Source organism: Rattus norvegicus, chromosome 2 (assembly GCF_036323735.1).
Source record: "Rattus norvegicus strain BN/NHsdMcwi chromosome 2, GRCr8, whole genome shotgun sequence".
In the NCBI taxonomy this organism is placed as follows: domain Eukaryota; kingdom Metazoa; phylum Chordata; class Mammalia; order Rodentia; family Muridae; genus Rattus; species Rattus norvegicus.
In genome coordinates, this window is record NC_086020.1 from 243,910,321 (window position 1) to 243,930,182 (window position 19,862).

Sequence of the window (19,862 nt, forward strand, 5' to 3'; positions counted from 1 at the left end):
CACAAAACTTCTGGAGATGACAGTTCACTGGGAGGCAGAGGCACCAGGTGATCCTCAGCCACACAGAACACTTGCAGCCAGACTGACCTACACAAAAATCTGTCTTAACACCACCACCAAACAATAGGAAAAAAGGTTAAAACTAGACAAAGGCTGGTTGTTCCTCAGTCTCTGCTCCATTCCCTGACCCTGCATTTCTTGTAGACAAGACAAATTTTGGGTTGAAAATTTTATGGGTAGGTTGGTGTCCCTATTGCTTCACTGAGGTTCCCGCCTGGCTATAGGAGGTGGCCTCTTCAGGTTCTGTGTTCCCAATGCTGTGAGCCACAGCTAAGGACACTCCCACTATTCTTGGGTGCCTCCCTTATCCTAGGTCTCTGTCTCTTCCTGGAGATGCCCCCTATCTTCTTACCCCCCTCAGTTGCAGATTCCTTTCATTCCCATGGCAATCTAGTCAGCCCTCCTGTGCTTTCCCCACTCCCTCTCCCACCCAGGTCCCTCCCTCCATCTGCCTCTTGTGACTGACCCACCCCACAGACAAGCACCAATCCCTGACACTGTTAATGATACTCTGATGCTTGCTGACAGGAGTCTAGCCTGGCCGTCCTCTGAGAGGCTCCACCCAGCTGCTGACTCAGGCAGGTGCAGATACCCCCCGGCCAAATAGTGGATGGAGCTTGGGGAAGAACAGGAGGAAGGATTGTGGGCCCCAAAAGGGATAGGGACTTCACAGGAAAACCAACAAAGTCAACTAACCTGGACCCTTGGGCTCTCAAAGACTGAACCACCAACCAACAAAGAGTGTACGTGGTCTGGACCTAAGCCTCCTGGCATGTATGTAGCTGATGTGCACCTCACTCTTCATGTGGGCCCAAACAACTGGAGCAGGGGCCATTCCAAAAGCTGTTGCCTGTCTGTGGGGTATGTTCTTCTAGCTGGGCTGCCTTGCTGTCCTCAGTGGGAGAGGATGAGCCTAGCCTCACAGAGACTGGATGACCAGGGTGTCTGTGGCGGTGGGTGGGGATACACTTTCATTGGACAGAGACGTGACTATATTTCTCTTTGTATTTCTCCCTTTATCCCTTCCTTCCTACTTCTGAGTCAGAGTATACGCTGCAGCTCAGGAGACAAGGCTGGCTTTACACCTGCAGCCAACTCCCGCCTCAGTCTTTGAAGTACTGGGGTTAAAGGTGAGGGTCGCCGAGCCACACCCACATCTGTTTCATTTTATTGTCTTTTTGACACTGTAAAGAGACTGCAAGTTCTTTAAAGAATTCTGATTGAACTCCTATGTTCCAATATGCCCAAGTATTATGCTAAGACTTACCATTTATTGTGACACAGGTAACTATTATAGAACTGGCCTATTAATGCCTAACAAATCCTCTCGTCTTGTGACTAGAACAAATAAAATTTCTATTCTGGCTTCCAAAATATTCCGTATTCACTCTTTCCCCTGCCTATAGGGTGTTATTTTCCACTAATTACTAAAAGCAAACAAAACGCCATCAGCAGAAGCTGACACGGCTCTGGCGTTGTCCCCTCGGGTCCCAGGGGGGAAGCCTAAGTGGCCCAGTCCTCAGGTTGCTACTGCACAACGCAGACGCTGGTTAAGGGTTTATCAAATACCTTGTTGGTTTTCTTAGAGAACCAACTCCTGGTTTTCTTGATTCTTTGTGTAGTTCTTTTTGTTTCTACTTGGTTGGTTTCAGCTCTGAGTTTGACTATTTCCTGCCGTGTGCTCCTCTTGGGTGAATTTGCTTCTTTTTGTTCTAGAGCTTTCAGATGTGCTGTTGAGCTGCTAGTGCATGCTCTCTCCAGTTTCTTTTTGCAGGCACTCCGAGCTATGAGTTTTCCTCCTAAATGGCACCCTGCACAATAGCCACAAATAATATAAAATGCCTTGCTTTGACTCTAACCAAGCATGTGAAAGATCTGTATGCCAAGAACTTCAAGTCTCTGAAGGAAGAAAGATCTCAGAAGATGGAAAGACCTCCCATGCTCGTGTTTGACAGGAATAATATTGTAAAAATGGCCATCTTGCCCAAAGCAATCTACAGATTCAATGCAATCCCCTCAAAATTCCAACTCAATTCCTCATATAATTAGAAAGAGCAATTTGCAAATTCATTTGGAAAAGCAAAAAACCCAGGATAGCAAAAGCTGTTCTTAATAATAAAATAACTTCTGAGGGAATCGCCATCCCTGAACTCAAGCTGTATTATAGAGCAATAGTGATAAAAACTGCATGGTATTGGTACAGAGATAGGTAAATAGATGGGATAGAACTGAGGATCCAGAAATGAACCCACACACCAATGGTCACTTGATCTTTGACAAAGGAGCTAAAACCATCCAGTGAACAAAAGACTGCATTTTCAACAAATGGTACTGGTTCAACTGGAGGTCAGCATGTAGAAGAATGCAAATCAATCCATTCTTATTACCTTGTACAAAGCTCAAATTCAAGTGGATCAAAGACCTCCACGTAAAACCAGATATACTCAAACTAATAAAAGAGAAAGTGGGGAAGAGCCTCAAATACATGGGCACAGGGGAAAATTGCCTGAACAGAATACCAAAGGCTTATGCTCTAAAAACAACAATCAATAAATGGGCCCTCATAAAATTGCAAAGCTTCTGTAAGGCAATAGGACAAAACAGTAACAAACTGATTGGGAAAAGGTCTTTACCAATCCAATAGAGGCCTAATATCTAATATATACAAAGAACTCAAGAAGTTAGACTTCAGAGAATCAAATAATCCTTTAAAAAAATGGAGTGCAGAGCTAAACAAAGAATTCTCAGCTGAGGAATATCGAATGGCTGAGAAGCACCTAAAGAAATGTTCAACATCCTTAGTCATCAGGGAAATGCAAATCAAAACAACCCTGAGATTCCACCTCACATTAGTCAAAATGGCTAGGACCAAAAACTCAGGTGACAACAGATGCTGGCGAGGATGTGGAGAAAGAGGAACACTCCTCCATTGTTGGTGGGATTGTAAGCTGGTACAACCATTCTGGAAATCAGTCTGGCAGTTCATCTGAAAATTGCACATAGTACTACCTGAGGACCCAGCTATACCTCTCCTGGGCATATACCCAAAAGATGCCCCAACATATAAAAAAGACACATGCTCCACTATGTTCATAGCAACCTTATTTATAATAGCCAGAAGCTGGAAAGAACCCAGATGCCCTTCAACAGAGGAATGGATACAGAAAATGTGGTACATCTACACAATGGAATATTACTCAGCTATCAAAAACAATAACTTCATGAAATTCTTAGGCAAATGGATGGAACTAAAAAACGTCATCCTGAGTGAGATAACCCAGTCACAAAAGAACACACATAGTATGCACTCACTGATAAGTGGATATTAGCCGAAAAGCTTGGAATACCTAAGAAAAAATTCACATGATCATATGAAGCTCAAGAAGAAGGAAGACCAAAATGTGGATGCTTCAGTCCTTCTTAGAAGGGAGAATAAAATACTCATGGGATGAGATACAGGAAGACAAAGAATGGAGCAGAGACTGAAGGAAAGACCATCCAGAGACTGCCCCACCAGGGAATCTATCCCATATGCAGCCACTAAACCCAGTCACTATTGCTGATGTCAAGAAATGCTTGCTGACAGGGGCCAGATATGGTTCTCCCCTGAGAGGCTCAGGCAGAGCCCTACTGACACAGATAAGGATGCTTGCAGCTAACCATTGGACTGAACAAGGAGACCCCAATAGAAGAGTTAAATACATAAAATATCAACAACAACAACAAAAAAAAAGGAAAAGAAAAAGAATGCAGACAGAGTGAGAGCAGTTGCCCTGCCATTAGTGTCACAGTCAGGATGAAGGAGATTCGAAAAGGTGCAGTGGGTAGTGTTCATGAACACAGAATGCACTGCTATCACTGCCCTCCACACGGGCAAATGCATTCCTTACAGGCCTTGGGCTTCTTCCACAGTGGTTCTACATCCACACTGTTCTCAGGCTCCCGTTAACATCTAAAAGCCACATTCTTATTGATCCACTCAAGCCTCATCCCCTCCAAATCAAGTGATCCCTGAGGTAGTGTTGATGGTTAAAATCGTGAGCTCAAAGCCAGAAAGTTTGCATTGAAGTCGGGACTCCATGACTTACTAGCTGTGTAACCTTGGAAGAGTTCATCTTCTCCATTTCCTGGTGAGCTCATGTAAACACAGGAATACCATCCGCCTGCCTCTAAGAATTAAATGTTAATGTATATAAACATCCAAAGTTAGCAGTGTAAAACTGCATACCATTAGGTAAGCTATTTCTTTCTGCTGCCAAAGCATAAAAATAAGAATAAACACAGAAGAACAAACCAATCCTTGGGCCAGAAGAATGAACTCCCATAGGGAGTGCTTTCTTTGGTTCCCCCAATAATTTATCTGCATCTTGAGAGAACCAAGGACATTAAAAGCATTAAATGTCGGTTCATGTAAACTAGTGTTTGTTACTCGTTGTTATAAGCTGGTGGTTCCCATGAGAACCACAGCTAAAGGGCCTAACATTAATTTCCTTAAGGTCATTTTGTCTACCATGAGACTTTAACATGTTTTCAGAGTCCTTTTAAAATTTTGCTGTTTCTAATACTGAGCCCTAAGTTAACCATGAGAAATTAATTTATGAACCTGAAATACGGTTTTACCCTTTAATGAATGAAAACAACCTTAGAAGTCCTTAAAGCTTCCCACAAATGATGATTACATGTTAATGAAGTTCTACAAATCTTCAGCTGCTACCCTGGCTCTCAGTGGAGTAGCTTTTTTGTTGGGTTAGTTGATTGGAAATCTTTTAAAATAATAAGCAAATCTAAACATTTCTTAACTGTCTCTGCCTTTCTTTGACACCTGGAAGTTTACACGATTCTTGCAGAGACCCTGACAACGCTCTTCTTTGCAAGACCACTGGGACTTGGAGGGTTAACTTCAGCTCAGTTACGCAGCAGCCCCGGTCTGACTGCACTCCAGCCTCTCCCCTTCTCAGCCTTGTTATTCCTGTTACTTCATTTTTTCCCAAAAAAGGATCTGCCTTTTTTTTTTTTTAACGGAAGGAAAAGGAAAGAAAGCCAGAAGCCCTTTCAGCCGTGACTCTGGCCCTTGGGCCTGGCTTTACTTCCTCAGATCAAGCCAAGTGAGCTTTCTGTGTCCCAGCTCTGCAGTCCCTGGGCACATTCTATTTCTGTTATTGAGAAGGCACTGGGTCTATTTTAGTCTCTACAGACGCTAGTGGAGATTCCAGGGATGCCTGTCTTCTTTTATAACCCCACACTGTCCACGTAGGCTTTAGGATACCAGTTTGAAAAGGGAGCCTGCACACTGTCTCACTGTCACCTGACTGAGGCTGGCACGTCTCCACGAGAGTTTTCACACCTCAGCTACAACCTGAAACCGTGCTCTCTCTGCATCTTTACTGAGATGAGTAAGTTCCAGCACCCAATAAGTGTGCTGTAGTCTTAAGTTGTTCAAATCATCCACAGTCTACAAAACTTTCTACTGTGGCTCTTTTTTGGGGCAGTTTTGTGTGTGTTCGAGGGTTTGTTGTTTGTTTTGAGACAGGATCTTAGTATGTATCCCTGGCTGTCATAGAACTCACGCTGTAGACCAGGCCAGTCTCTGCCATGACACTCATCCCCTTTTGTGTGACAATCTGCTACTCATATTGTAACCCTGCACCACTACCACCCAGGTTTTAAGATGCTAAAATAGTTTGAAAGAAAGAACAAAGTTAAACTTATAAGTCAAAAACAATCTCAGAAGGGAAAGACTACATTTTGAAATACTTTTTTGATTAAACCCTTCAATGGCCTCTGTCCTGCTAAGGGAAGCACTGAGATCCAATGGTCCAAAAGGCTGGTGAGTTCTGGATATGTTCTGAGTGCTGAAGCTTTACTTAGAGACGATGACGCATGTGCGGAAACATCTTGGCATGGTGGCACAGTATAAAACAGACTGCCGGAACAGTTGTGTCCGCTCTTCCCTATTTATCAAAACACTCACACATCACGACAGCAGAACAGGACAACTGTGACTCCCAACTGTGAAACAGGGCTGCCAGTACAAACTGGGTGACTCGGGAAAGGGGGAGGGGCACCCACACTTAGGTAGTAGCGTTACCTCTCTCTTTCATAAAATGACTGAAGTAAGATAAAACTAAGAATGAGTTTGCAGTTAGAGTTACAGCCTTAATAGAACCAATAGGTACAACTGCTCTGTATACTACAGAGGCTTGGTCAGAGGACAAATGAGCACAGAAAACTAGTCCAAATGCCTTCTTCCTGGAGGAAGGCATTGAGGGCCTTTCTCTAATACTACTAAGGCCTTACATGGCCAAGTGAAGCCCTCCACAGATAAATCACAGCTATGGAAATATGATTTGGATTAAGAGGCAGAGGTAAACACTGGGTACCCTTTGTTTCTGGAGCCCACAGCACGGTGACTGTATTGGCCACCACTGAATGTGTCCTGATCTGCAGAAATGACAGGAGCTCAGCTATATTTTGTGGTATTAGTAAACCGTCTGAAATTAAAATGATGGGGCTGGGGATTTAGCTCAGTGGTAGAGCGCTTACCTAGGAAGCGCAAGGCCCTGGGTTCGGTCCCCAGCTCCGAAAAAAAGAACCAAAAAAAAAAAAAAATGATAAGGCTTAATACTGGAATTACTAACCACATTTCTCAACTGCAGTGTAATTTGAACTCTGTCTATTTAGAGAACTGAGTATATAACTTAAGTCTGGAGTTCAGGTCACTCCCTAAAAATACAGCCTCAGGAGGTTACTCTCCTGTGACAGTGATTCTGCAGGAAAAGAAGATTCCAGTCTCACCCGTCACCTCTGGGCTGTTTGATGAGGAGAGCTGAGGTATTTCTGATTGCAGTCAAGATGGCTCAGGGTCTCTGGATGCTCTCTCTGGTTACTTACCCAACCTGAGAACTGCCTCTGCCCTGGGTAGGAGGTGCTGTTTTACAGTTTCTCTTGTTCTCTGCCAGACGCTCCCCTTAGGGGACCTCTCATTGACTCAAACAAAATACAAAGCCCCAAGAGACACAAGCACTTCTACAAAACATGAGTTCCAAGAAAGGATTAGACACTGAAATTATACCAACCCCCCTTCCACAATCTCCTTCAGCAAGCACATGGCTTGACTTGACATCTAGATAATTCTCTGTGGCTCACTTTTGCTTCTCTGGCCCACCCTTGTAGGTTTCCTGCCATGTGTACTGTTGTGCTGTGTGGCTCTTCTGTAGCTTGATTCTGTGGCTTGCTTCCTTCCTGGCAGGCCTGCTGTCTGTTTTCAGGTCATTCCTTCCATGAAGCCTTCTTATAAGAGTCCAAAGAAGACTCACATGCCTCTCCTTCAGTGTTTCCGCAGCCCTATACACCAGCTAGGCTTACTCCACTGCACTGTTTAATCTGTGATGGCTGCTAGACTCCAGACTCTAGCTGACTAAAACTGTAGTGAGAGCTTCACCTTTTCCTGGCACCTCTTGCCCTGCTTTCTATATACAAAGAAATAATGACGCTTGGGCTATGTGTGCTGGTGTGCTCCTGTATGCCAACATGCAGAACACATGGCATTTCAACCTACTGTGTGTGTGTATGTGTGTGTGTGTGTATGTATGTATGCATGCATGCATACACACATACAGGCACATACAGGCACATACACCACGGCCCATGAGTGAATATCAGAGGACAAACTTGTGGGATTCAGTTACATCCACCATGTGGGCTCCAGGGACCCCAAGTGGACAGACAGACAGCCTTGCGCTTATATCTACTGAGCCATCTGGCCCGCTTAGAAGCTGACTTTGAGGCCAATCTACGCTATGCAGTGAGGTGTCCATCTAAAAACAAACAAAAATAACAAAACCACAAAAGAAAACAAATTTTTCTGAATACATATTCCGGGTCTAAGACCCTCAGTTTATTCTGCTCAAACCGTGGATCGTGTGGCGGCCAAATACCTAGAGGATTCAGACATCGCAGCAGGACCTTTGACCTGTAAACATTCCCGGTTTGTTTTAAGGCCTAAACCAACGTATCTATCCCTATACAGCAATGTAAAAGAATCTCACCATCAGAAAAAAAAAAAACAAACCCACAAACAAAACCCCACATCCAACACTGATCTAGATCTCCAGAGTGTCTTCTAATACTGGCATTGCAATATAAATTTCTATAAGAAAATAAGCATATAAAATATAAAGCCTAATTAGTTTTAAAGGAAATTATAAGTTAATAAGCTAGAACTTCATTCTTGTAGGCCCTGTTAAACAATGTCTACAAAGCAAGCTCCATACGTTATAAATCGCTTTTTTAGAATGCCATTAAATTCAGCAATTCGGCCCTACACGAACACCCTAACCAGTGAAGGCCAAGAACATATTGGGCTGGAGTGGCTCAAGGTTAGAGCACTTTTCTAGCATACAAGGCACTACAATTGATTCCTAGAACCACAGATTAAAAGAAAGGGGGTTGGGGATTTAGCTCAGTGGTAGAGCGCTTGCCTAGCAAGCACAAGGCCCTGGGTTCGGTCCCCAGCTCCGAAAAAAAGAAAAAAAAAAAAAAAAAAAGAAAGACCGATGCTAATTCCTGAATATTTTATGATTCTCAGCCATGATTCCGTCTCCACTAACATAGACAACCTTTGGATCTGCTGCTCTAAAACACACAGTGCACTACGCAAGCTGGAGCTGACACACACCAGTGTCAGATGCATGATACTGGCTTCCCTGCACGACCTACCAAAAGGCCCTTTCTAAGGTGATGTCATTCCTCGGTGTCAGGCTTTAGATTCCGTACTCTACCAATCACAGTATCTGTGAACAGCTAAAAAGAATCTTCTATCAAAATACATGAAAGGCAACAAAATAATGAAGATAAAAATTTCTATTTATTGTAAGATATAAAAACTATTGTGTATCTCATATATATGAAAACTGTCATACTTAGCATATATACAGAGAATAAAGTAGTATTTCTGAATCTACCATCTATTTTTACCACTTTTTAAAAGCTTACATGATTATTTACTTGTTAAAGAAAAAATAATTATGTGGAACACTACTACTGCATATCTACCACTTGATAGCCATGGTATCTGGTCTGCAAATGAACTCCACAAATCCTCAGGAACAGCAGCAGATAAGCCAAGAGCTGACTTGCGTCCCAAACGTCCTAAAGCAGACCTGTTCACTCTCAAGTTCTTAATCTTAGACAGGTTCCAGATACAGAGAGAACAGGCAGGGGTGAGGAGCGAGGGCCGGCTGGAGTCGGTACACAATACACTGCAGGACTGAGCTGTCTGACATGGGGAAGACTCACCTGGCTACTCAGGTTACATGCAACTGGACGGCCCTTACTTCCTTTGAATCACGTAACACAAAAGGTGCAGGTAAACAGTTCAATCCACACTTGAAAGGTTTGTTTGTATGCTTTTCTTATAGTTATTTATGGGTTGTGCATTTGTGTACTTGGGGTCAGAAGAAACTTGTGGGAGTCCAATTTTCTCTTTACAGTAAATATGTGGGTTCCAGGGACTGAATTCAGGGATCAGGCTTGGCAGGAAGCCATCCTGGTAGTCTGCAAATTTGCCTTTTTTTTTTTTTTTTTTTTTTTTTTGAGACAGGTTTACTTTAGCCCTCACTGGCCCAGAACTCAGCTATGTAGACCAACGAGGCTGGTCTCAAACTCAGGAATCTACCTCTCTCTGCCTCCCAACTGCTGTATTCAAAGCATGTGTCACCATGTGCAGCACAGATCAGAAAATCTTAAAGCCACCTTCTTATCTATCCATCCAGGCGCACGTAGAAATCACCTGCACTAAAAACCATCTGCTGAACTCTGAAGTGCACGGTTCAGTCTCAACCCAAAGCTTCCTGCTAGCAGGTCCAACTCAAGATCAGGAGTCCATATTGGGTGGAGGCAGCAAGCAGGCTTCTTCGGCTGTTTCTTTTGACACAGTCTCCCTAAACAGTCCAGGTGGCCTTTGGCTCTTGGCCTTCCTACCTATGCTGGCGCCATCGAGCAGAGAAGAACCAAACGTGAACGAATGCCGCTGAGGAAAGCACCCCACCCCTCCCTTACTCGACAACCGCAAAGCCACTTCTTATCACAGGATTAAAAAGGAGTCAGAATAACTTCGGCTGCACTTCCTTTGTAAGCACGGGGGTGGGGAGGAGTGTAAGTGTGTACATGTGAGTGTGTGTTTGCACGTGTGCATGCATATGCAGCCGCTTACATGTGGAGGCTGGAGGTTGGGTCAGGTATCTTTGGAAGTTACTCTCTGCTTATTTTTAAATTATTATCCATTCCCTCTGTTCTTTGATAATGTCATGTACATATCTACTGCATCTGACTGCTCTTGTCTCCCTCCTCCCACAGTCCCCGTCCCACACGCATGCCCCACCCCCGTTTTTTAGTTTTATGATCCACTGATTTTTAACCAGGACTATCTGTGTGGGAATCCATTGGAGCCTGTGAATTCACCATTTGGCATACAGTAGAACACAAAACTGTCCCTTACCCAGAATCAATCAGTTGCTAACAGTTCAGCAGAGTAAAAGGTCCCCCGAGCACCTGCCACCCTCTCCCATCCATGATTGGTGACTGAGTGGTCCAGCTTCCCACTGCAAGCAAGCACGGCTGCTGTGAGAGAGTGTTTGTGGCGGATCTGTCATGCCCTTACGCAGGATTTAATATCTCTCCCCTCTCATGTATTTCTCCTCTCTCTGCTGTAATGCTCCATGAGCCTTACAGGGAGCGGTCCACGTATCCTGCTTAGGGCAGCTTATTTTTTGAGTCAGGGTCTCTCACTGGATCTGTAATTCTGAAATTCAGGTAGCAAGGCTAGCCAACCAGCTTCAAGGGGTCTGCTTGTCTCCACCATTCCAGAGCTGAGATTATGGGCCCATGTCAACCCTCTGGCTTCTACATGGGTGCTAGGGATCCAAACTGAAGTTTGTTTTACAAAGCGCTCTCTGCTTGGATTTTAAGTTGCTTCTCTCTGTGAGAAATGCATAGTAGCTAACACTGAGAACTGGATCCTCACTAACAGCTAGGAAACACACATAACTTTAACTAGTCACAGGTCTAGCTGTGCTCCTGGACTTGTAGCAAGTCTGGGCCTGCAAGCTCATCACTTCTGTGCAGAACCTGAGCTTATTCTACTGGTCTAGACTAGGAGTCAGGGCCTCAATAGTTACATACACAGTTAGGAGAAATTTTCTCTCTTCCGACCTTCTCTCCAGGAGGAAGTTATAGGAAGCCTCACCACATTGTCCAATCAGTCCAGCTTGTAAGAAAAGGGGTTTATAAACATTAATACCATTCAAGAGCCAAGGAAATGAATCAGGTTAAAATTGTGAGTCACTAAATTCTTTAAAAAACAAAGAAAGAAAAGGACAATTTTGCTAGTTTGAGAGAACAGCAAGGTAGGCAAGCTGGAATGACCCATAGCGGGGAGAGAAATACAAGGAGAACAGGCATATGTCGTAAGTTGGAAGTCTGTGTCAGGAGACGGAATGTGAGGGAGGGAGAGAGGGAGAAAGGGAGGGAGAGAGGGAGGGAGGGAATATGTCCAGAGTACATATAGATTTAGTATTTTAGCCAATATCTAAAAGAGGGAAAGAAATAGCAATAGTTCCTGAGTTAGGAAATGGACAGTTTAACAGAGAGAGAGAGAGAGAGAGAGAGAGAGAGAGAGAGAGAGAGAGAGAGAGACCCTCATTAAGAGATACATGTTCCCCTCACATCCTTAAGTTGTCTTTGTATATATCATGTTATGTCCAATCTCTTCCATTTCATGTGATATTTCAAATCTAAAGGAAAGGCAAAATTGTAATGATTCCTCCCCTCATTGTACAGTCAAAAGCTGGGATATTTTCTGATTCCTAAAATGCATATATTAATAGGGAAACAGGAGGTGGGCCCAAGGCTAATTCTGAGGGACGGTCCATCTCCACCCCTAGTGAGGGGGTTTGCATAGGCTCAGCCCAGGGAGTGGCACTATTAGGAGGTGTGGACTTGTTGGAGTAGGTGTGTCACTGTGGACATGGGCTTTAAGACTCTACTCCTAGCTGCCTGGAAGTCAGTATTCTGCTAGCAGCCTTCAGATGGAAATGTAGAACTCTAAGCTCTGCCTGCCTAGATGTTGCCATGTTCCTGCCTTGATGATTGTGGACTGAACCTCTGAACCTGTAAGTCAGCCCCAATTAAAATGCATTTATAAGACCTGCCTTGGTCATGGGGTCTGTTCACAGCAGTGAAACCCTAAGACACTTAGGTAGCGATCAAAACACTAACAAGACATGTGATATAGGAAGCCATAGGGAGGATTAAATGTAAGAGACAGAGCATATTTGAGCAAGCCCAGGCTTCGCAAGCAACCTCCCAGTCTCCACCACGGCAGGAACCCCTCATGTCTTTCTCTAGCGCCTGCTGCTGTCCATCCCACTTCCTCCCTGCTGGTGCACTCTCACTTGTCCTACACTGTTCTCTGTAAGTTTTAGGATGCCCTGTCCATCCTCTGTTCCTCGTCCTGGGACACAGGAACCTGGAACCTCTCTGGAGGTTCCCACCAAACCCCAGGACAGAAACGAATTAATAAAAAGAATAAAGTGTGAGCTCATAAGGTGCTTGTTATGTAAGCACGAGGACCTTAGTTTGGATCTCTGGTACCCATGTATGCCACATGCAGCAACATGTATGTATGTACAACTGCCATGTGTGAAGGGTGGAGGCAGGAGAGTTACTGGTCAGAGACTTACTGGTCAGTCAGCCTAGCTAAGATAACAAACTCCAGAGCCAGAGAGACCCGTCTATACGCCGGCATGCACAAGCACCCTACATCACCACGGTATGCACACCAGTGTACAACGCCCCCTGTATAAACACATGTACCTAACACGCGAAGAGCAAGGTAGAGACTGATTGCACAGTCACTCACATTGATCTCTGGCTTCCGCATGCACACACCCACATAAACACATACATACACACGCCACACGCCCTACCTAAATGATCCTACTGTATAATTTTTAAAATTAAACAGAAATGTTTAAATCTTTTGTGTTATCGATTTATTCAGTGTAGGAATGAATGAACCTCTGCAGGGTGCCTTGAAGACCACAGACGTTACCTGCAAGTGCAGACCCAGGCACCGGGTCTCTACCCGGAAGCAAGCTTTGTGCTCCACGTGCACCTAGAAGAAGGGAAAGGTTCTGCAAGCGTGCGCTGGTGTGCGCAGTAACAGTATTGTCAGCCAGAGAATCGAAAAACAGATCAGGGAAATAAACGCAGATTCAGAGTTGATTTTAAAAATAAAATCTTAGTCAGAGTTTTCAGATGTGCAGCCTGTTATTATAGCTCATACCTAACTCCCCCAAGAAGGACAATAAAACAAAACCGCACTACAGTAGAGACGGCAACAGCACAGGCTGGAAAAGCAGACTCACCCTGGGAGCTGAGGCAGCGAGAGCCTTGCGTACGGAGCAAGGTGTAGACATGACAGGAGGCCTAGGCCCCCATGTGACTGCAGAGGACAGACTGCAGGCCTGTGTGGTGGAAGCAGGACAGACAGTCTAGGTGACTGGATGTCTAAGAAAGAGGAGCAGAGCAGATAACTGCATTATCTGATCTCCTCCTATGTCTGTCATGGTCAGAATCACAGAAAGCTGACAACTTCAGCTATACCAAGAGTAATGACTTTTGCAAGTCCTTTAGGTGAAAGAGTAGATGAACTGTCACCGTCCTAACAGTGACTGTAAAGTGGAATAAGGTATCTTGTTTCTGGGGCTACACTGTGTGAAGTCCTTGCTATGTAACCATGAGGACCTGAGTTCAATCCTAGACTATGTAACAGCTGGGTGAGGAGTGCCCATGACTGTGGCACCAGGACCCAGAGGGGACGGTCCCAGGGGCTTAGCTGGCAGCCAGATAAGTGAGAAAATCCAGTTTCACATTCAGTGGTGGATCCTGTCTCCAAAAGTAAGGTACACATGCACGCATGCACACGCACACACAGAAATGTCTGCCTTCAGAAAATGCAAACATTATTATGAAAAAAATAAAATTGATTCACAGAAAAAGATGCTATTGTCTAAAAATATATGATCGAATAGTATTGTGGTAAAGCAAGTTATCATGACATTACATCCATCTACCCATACCCACACAGATTATTAAACACGTGGCAACATTTGCCAATGTCACCATGGCATGAATCCTTCCATGAAGCTAATAGAATCTGAATCTCACGCTTGCCTTAGCACGGCAGGCTGATGGCGCTGGCTCCTGCAGGCTAAGCTGGCTGTGAGCCGCAGCCCAGCCTGCCCTTCACTTTCTGACCAGTCAGCTCTTGGACTTACTCTGGAAGCCTGGGCAGGCCTGGGCAGTGTGGTCTTCCTGCCTTGGCTGCCCACACCGGCATTGCAGGCTGACAAAGCCATTCCTGGCCAGTCCTACCTCCTACAGATAAACTGAGGGACAGCCTCCTGGCAAGGAGCTGGGTGGAGGCGGGGTGTCAGCACGTGCTCGCCCATCCTCGACGCTCCTGCTCATAACTAACCACTCAACTAAACTTGCTATGCTTCCCAGACTAAAACTGCACTAACAGAACATTTGGAAACACATTTTTGCAATATTTTCTATAAAAAAGTTTAAAAACTATGTAACAGGGATGGAGAAATGTCTTAGCAGTTAAATGCTCCTGCTCTCATCCAGAGGATTAAATCCAGTTCCCAACTCTACAGTCAGGTACCTCACAACTGCCTGTCACTCAGCTCTGGATCTGATGCCTCTTCTGCCCTACAAACACATTCGCACACACATGTACACCCGCAACATATATACACACATATGTGACTAAAAGTATTTTTTAAAAATGTAATGGCTAATGCCTTTAATCCTAGCACTTGGGAGGCAGAGGCTGGCAGATCAAGGCCAGTCTGGTCTACAGAGTGAGCTCCAGGACAGCCAGAGCTACACAGAGAGAGCCTTTCTTGAACAAACAAACACACACCATACCAGACTGAGTTAAAGAATGAGTTCAAAGCTAGCACTTGATGCACAGGGAGACCCTAGCTCAAAAATTTCCTTTTTACAATCACAAAATTACGATGGTTAGTAATCTGAAAAACAGAAACTATAAATAAACACTGTCCCAAATACCTAGACACCAGGAAGTGGAAGACCTTACACAGTAAAGGAAAGTTTCATTATTACTCAGTGTTTTGTGAGTAACTTTCCAAGATCTCTTTCCCTCCGAGTGACTGCAGGTGGGTGAAATGCGCCATGAGATAAACTCCCAGGCCAGCCAGCAGTACGGGGGTGGGGGGGGTGGGGGTGTGTGAGGTGGGGGTGGGGGGGGCACCGGGTGAGCACAGGGTAAGCACTGAGTGAGCACAGGGTGAGCACAGGATGGCACTGAGTGAGCACTGAGTGAGCACAGGGTGAGCACAGTGAGCACTGAGTAAGCACAGGGTGGCCACCGCTCTCTAACTGGGGAGGAGGCTGCTGCCCTCTAGTGATTTCAGAAAGACACTGCTAGAAAGGGACTAATCCAAACCTTTACTTCATTTATGAAATCACATAACTTCCATTTATGAAACTGACATTCTAACTAACATTTGTAACGAAAAGGGGAGAGCACGTACCTCCTGGTACGTCAAGGGTAAGATGTCGGTAGAGAAGTGTTTAGAAATATGGGGGGCTCAGCATCTAAGAACACCTGATGCTCTTCCAGGGGACGCAGGTTCAAGGACCCCAGCACCTGCACAGTGGCTTACCACACATATGAAGGAAGAAAATCTTTATTAAGAAAATGGGGGGGTTGGGGATTTAGCTCAGTGGTAGAGCGCTTGCCCAGCAAGCGCAAGGCCCTGGGTTCTGTCCCCAGCTCCGAAAAAAAGAAAAGAAAAAAAAAAAAAGAAAAAGAAAAAGAAAATGGGGATGGTGGTGCTAGAGAGATGGCTCAGGGGTTAAGAGCACTGCTCTTCCAGCGGTCCTGAGTTCAATCCCCAGCACTTGAATTGTGGTGGTGGCTCATAACCGTCTGTAATGGGATCTGATGCCCTCTTCCGGTGTGTCTGAAGACAGCTACAGTGTACTCACATACATGAAGTAAATAAATCTTTAAAAAAGAAGAGAAAACAGGGGGGTCTGGGAAGACAGCTCGGAGTCCAGCGCTCGCTGTGGGACATGGGTTAGATCCCAGCACCCACGTAAAAGCCAGCTGTGGTGACCTGTGCCTATCACCCCAGGACAAGGGGTAAGGGTCAGGCAGATCTCTAGAGCTCACTGGCCAAGCAGCATGTACAAACCCTGTGTTAGATCCCAGCTTGGAAACAGAAAAAAATCAACCAACAAAACAACAAACCCAGAAAGTGACATCCTCACAAGGTATTATGGCGCTCAGAGCTAACTCTTACTTCTGCAGCATGTGGCCTCCAGGGTAGCTTACACTGCTGTGGTAGCTGTTCCTCTGCAGACGTACGCAGCCCTCAAAGAGTTCACAGTTAACCTCCTATTCAAAGATAATGCTTGATCTTGTAAGTGGTTAGGAAACACATACTGATACGAATGCCGACTCTTGGACACCAGAGCCAGAGGCACAGGCAGGTGGATCTCTGAGTTTGAGGCTAATCTGTCTATAGAGTGAGTTCCAGGACAGCCAGGGCTACAGAGAAAAACCCTGTCTCAAAAAAAAAAAAAAAAAGAAAAAAAAAAGAAAAAAGAAAAAAGAAAAAAAAAAGAAAAGAAAAGAAAGGAAAAGAAAAAGGGCAGAGACAGCTGTCAGCTGTCCGATCCCTGTGACAGGACTTGTCAGGTGCTCCGTGGGTCCTCAGAGTGAAACCTGAGTTCTCTGCAAGAGCACCAAGTACTCATAACCACGGAGCCTGTCTCCAGCCCTCTCATCCCTTCATTTCAATCTTACAGGATTTATAGGAAGAAACAATGTTAAGTCATTCCTTCCTTCCAAATCTCATCCAAGAAATCGAGTGCCTTTATAGTGTAGATTATTTTTTCTATTTTTTTTTTCCGGAGCTGGGGACCAAACCCAGGGCCTTGCACTTGCTAGGCAAGCGCTCTACCACTGAGCCAAATCCCCAACCCCTTCGCGTGCCTTTAATCCCAGTGTTTGAGAGGCTGAGGCAGGCACACCCCTGAGTTCTAGGCCATCCTGGTCTGCACAGTGAGCCCAGGCTAGTCAGACGTACAGCACTTTTCCCCTTGAATATTAAGACACTTAAGAAAAATAAATAGGGCTGGAGAGATGACTCAGAGGTAAAGAGCACTGACTGCTCTTCCAGAGGCCCTGAGTTCTAGTCCAGAGACAGGATGGCTCAGAATCATCTGTAATGGGATCCAATGCCCTCTTCTGGTGCACATGAAGACAGCTACAGTATATTCACATACATAAAAAAAATAAAATCTTAAGAAAATATGTTAAAAAAGAAAAATAAATATATATGAAAGAAAGAACATGCATTTCAGAAAACCGCGCAAAACACCTGCCTTACCAGTGTCATTCGCAAGGGAATCCGGGTCGGACCCCCCGAGGGCAGCTTCAAACTCCTCTTGGAGCCGGTATGCTCTCTGCAGCAGAGCTTCCAGTTTGTGGATGAACTCCGTGCTAATGATGTCCTACGGAAGAAACATCACGAACACACTGCAATTCTGACACTCACCACTAGCACTCCAAACACACAAGCGCTGACCTCCACGGAAAGCCCGCCTGACGAACACACTGCAATTCTGACACTCACCACTAGCACTCCAAACACACAAGCGCTGACCTCCACGGAAAGCCCGCCTGCGGACAGGGCTGGGGAGGGGATACAGGTGGGGATGGCTACTCCTAATCCTCAGAGCTCAGCCACCCCCACTGCTCTGTGAGAAAGAACCGGCCCTGACTGATCTTCAAGGGGACTGAGAGTTTCCAAACTTGGGCGTGTGTAAGAATCGCCTAGAGGGTTTTGTAAATGAGCTTTGGGGCTCCTTGTTCAGGCCTCGGACTCAGCAGCGCTCCCCAATTTTGAAGTGACCGGTAAGAACCAAGCCACTTCTGCATTACAAAGACAATGGAATTAATTGCACCTGCTCCTCTTCAGAAGATGTGAAGGCTGGGAGCTGGAGAGTTGGCTCTACAGCTAAGAGCACTCCTTGCTTTGGCAGAGGACCAGGGTTCGAATCCCAGCACCTGTGTGGCAGCTCAAACCTGATTGCAAGCCTAGCCCCAAAGGACCCAACACTCTCTTCTGATCTTAGCAGGCAGCCAGCACACTCATAATACACACACACACGCAGGCAAAACACTTACCATATAAAATAATTTTATATATACATATATATAATGTATGTATGTATGTATATATACTTTTAATGCCTAAAACCTTGAATAGGAAATGCCCAGAAAGAAGTACCTCATGCTGGGCAGGATCCAGGAAGCAGAGGCAGCCAATCTCTGAAATTTTCAGACCAGCTGGGGCTACACAGTGACCCAAATCACCCTCACAGCTCTCTCAGATCAAAACAATGAAAGCTCAAGCATCTCACGTAGCCCCCGTAGCCCCGCACTGGGGAAACAGGCAACTGCATGACTGCCACAGCAAAGGAGGCTCCTCCGTACTGAGGCCTGCTCTTCAGCAGACGTCCTTACATCCACACTTTCTTCCGCAATGGCATCTCCGGCTCCCAGTTTAACAGAGCTGCAGGCTTCGTCTTCCGCCTGCCTACTTCGAAAAGTCAGCGCTTGCTCCCATCGATGTAACGCCTCTTCAAATAGTTCCATGCCTACGAACGAAGAGCAGGTGACCGGGCCTGAGCCAACCACACACGCTCCCTCAACAGCACGAACGGGACGCACGCACACAAGCAGGAGGAGAGCTCCACAGAGGAGCTGTGGCTGTAAGAAACATGTCACCTACGGGCATGCAGGAGGAATGCGCTCATAGCTACAGCTGAAAGACGCCCGAGAGAGAAGGCGGTAAGCAGAGCGTACAGGCCCCCTGGAGGAGGTAAGGAAGAGCAGCGGGCAGAGCTCAGAAGGGAGCAGGGACAGTGCAAAGCAGAGGGACGGTGCAAAGGGCCATTGGGTTTGCATTCTGACAAGAATTCCCGTTGCTCTCTAGTAATGTAATGAGAATGTCATGAGGCCGAATTAAGAGGTAATTAACCAGTAGGGTGCAGTGGGGCATGGCTTTAATTCCAGCTCTTGGGAGGCAGAGACAGGCGGATCTGAGTTCAAGGCCAGCCTTGTCTGAAGAGTGAGTTCCAGGACAGCCAGAGCTACATAGTGAGACTTTGTCTCAAACAACAACAACAACAACAGTGTAGTGAGGCAGGGATTAGTGGTGGCTCTGTGACCCGAGTTCAGGTCTGCTTCCCAGGAGTCACTGTGATACGAACAGGGGAGACGATGCAGTCTGCGTGTCCCCAAGCCCAGGAGAATACTCAGAAGCAAACAGCTCTCTGTCTGCTGCCCAGGCCACATCTGGATTTTTGGGTGCATTTTCTACCCAATATGACTTCTGCTGAAGGAATGCAGTTTAACATGAGGAGAGAAGCTGGATGCGAGATTCACACCAGGGGCAGCTGATCCCCAACACTCCAGTCAGCCCCACGTCATCCATGCTCGTGACACCAAGAACACTCAGGTATGAATACAGACTTTCCTCCATCTGATGACTTTATGGATATAGAACAGAAACGATATCTAGACAAAAGGGACCAAGGCAATGAGACTCTGATAATTTCACCAGCCAAGAATCAACAGGTTAGTGCTTAGTGCTGGTCTGCATGCTAGGCTGAGTGAAGGGCACCCAATGTCA

The 19,862-nt window shown here is 45.6% G+C and overlaps 1 protein-coding gene and 1 long non-coding RNA gene across 11 annotated transcripts in view; one reads left to right on the plus strand and one right to left on the minus strand.

Annotated features, from left to right (window-relative positions):
- Miga1 (mitoguardin 1) overlaps positions 1–19,862 on the minus strand; it is a 54,989-nt gene that overhangs the window by 26,250 nt on the left and 8,877 nt on the right. For 4 of the 10 annotated variants that reach the window (XM_039103886.2, XM_039103885.2, XM_063282753.1 and 1 more), the window contains exons 6-7: positions 18,692–18,825; positions 17,553–17,676 (exon numbers count right to left, since the gene is read on the minus strand). In XM_039103886.2, the coding sequence (XP_038959814.1) occupies positions 17,553–17,676; positions 18,692–18,825 (258 nt within the window). Of the gene's footprint in view, positions 1–13,095; positions 13,235–17,552; positions 17,677–18,661; positions 18,826–19,862 lie in introns of those variants that run through there. The other 6 variants (XM_039103884.2, XM_039103882.2, XM_039103883.2 and 3 more) reach the window with 3 other exon arrangements.
- LOC120100974 (uncharacterized) lies at positions 9,260–10,172 on the plus strand. Its single transcript, XR_005501413.2, has 2 exons — positions 9,260–9,427; positions 9,834–10,172. It is a non-coding gene; the product is annotated as an uncharacterized LOC120100974 (long non-coding RNA).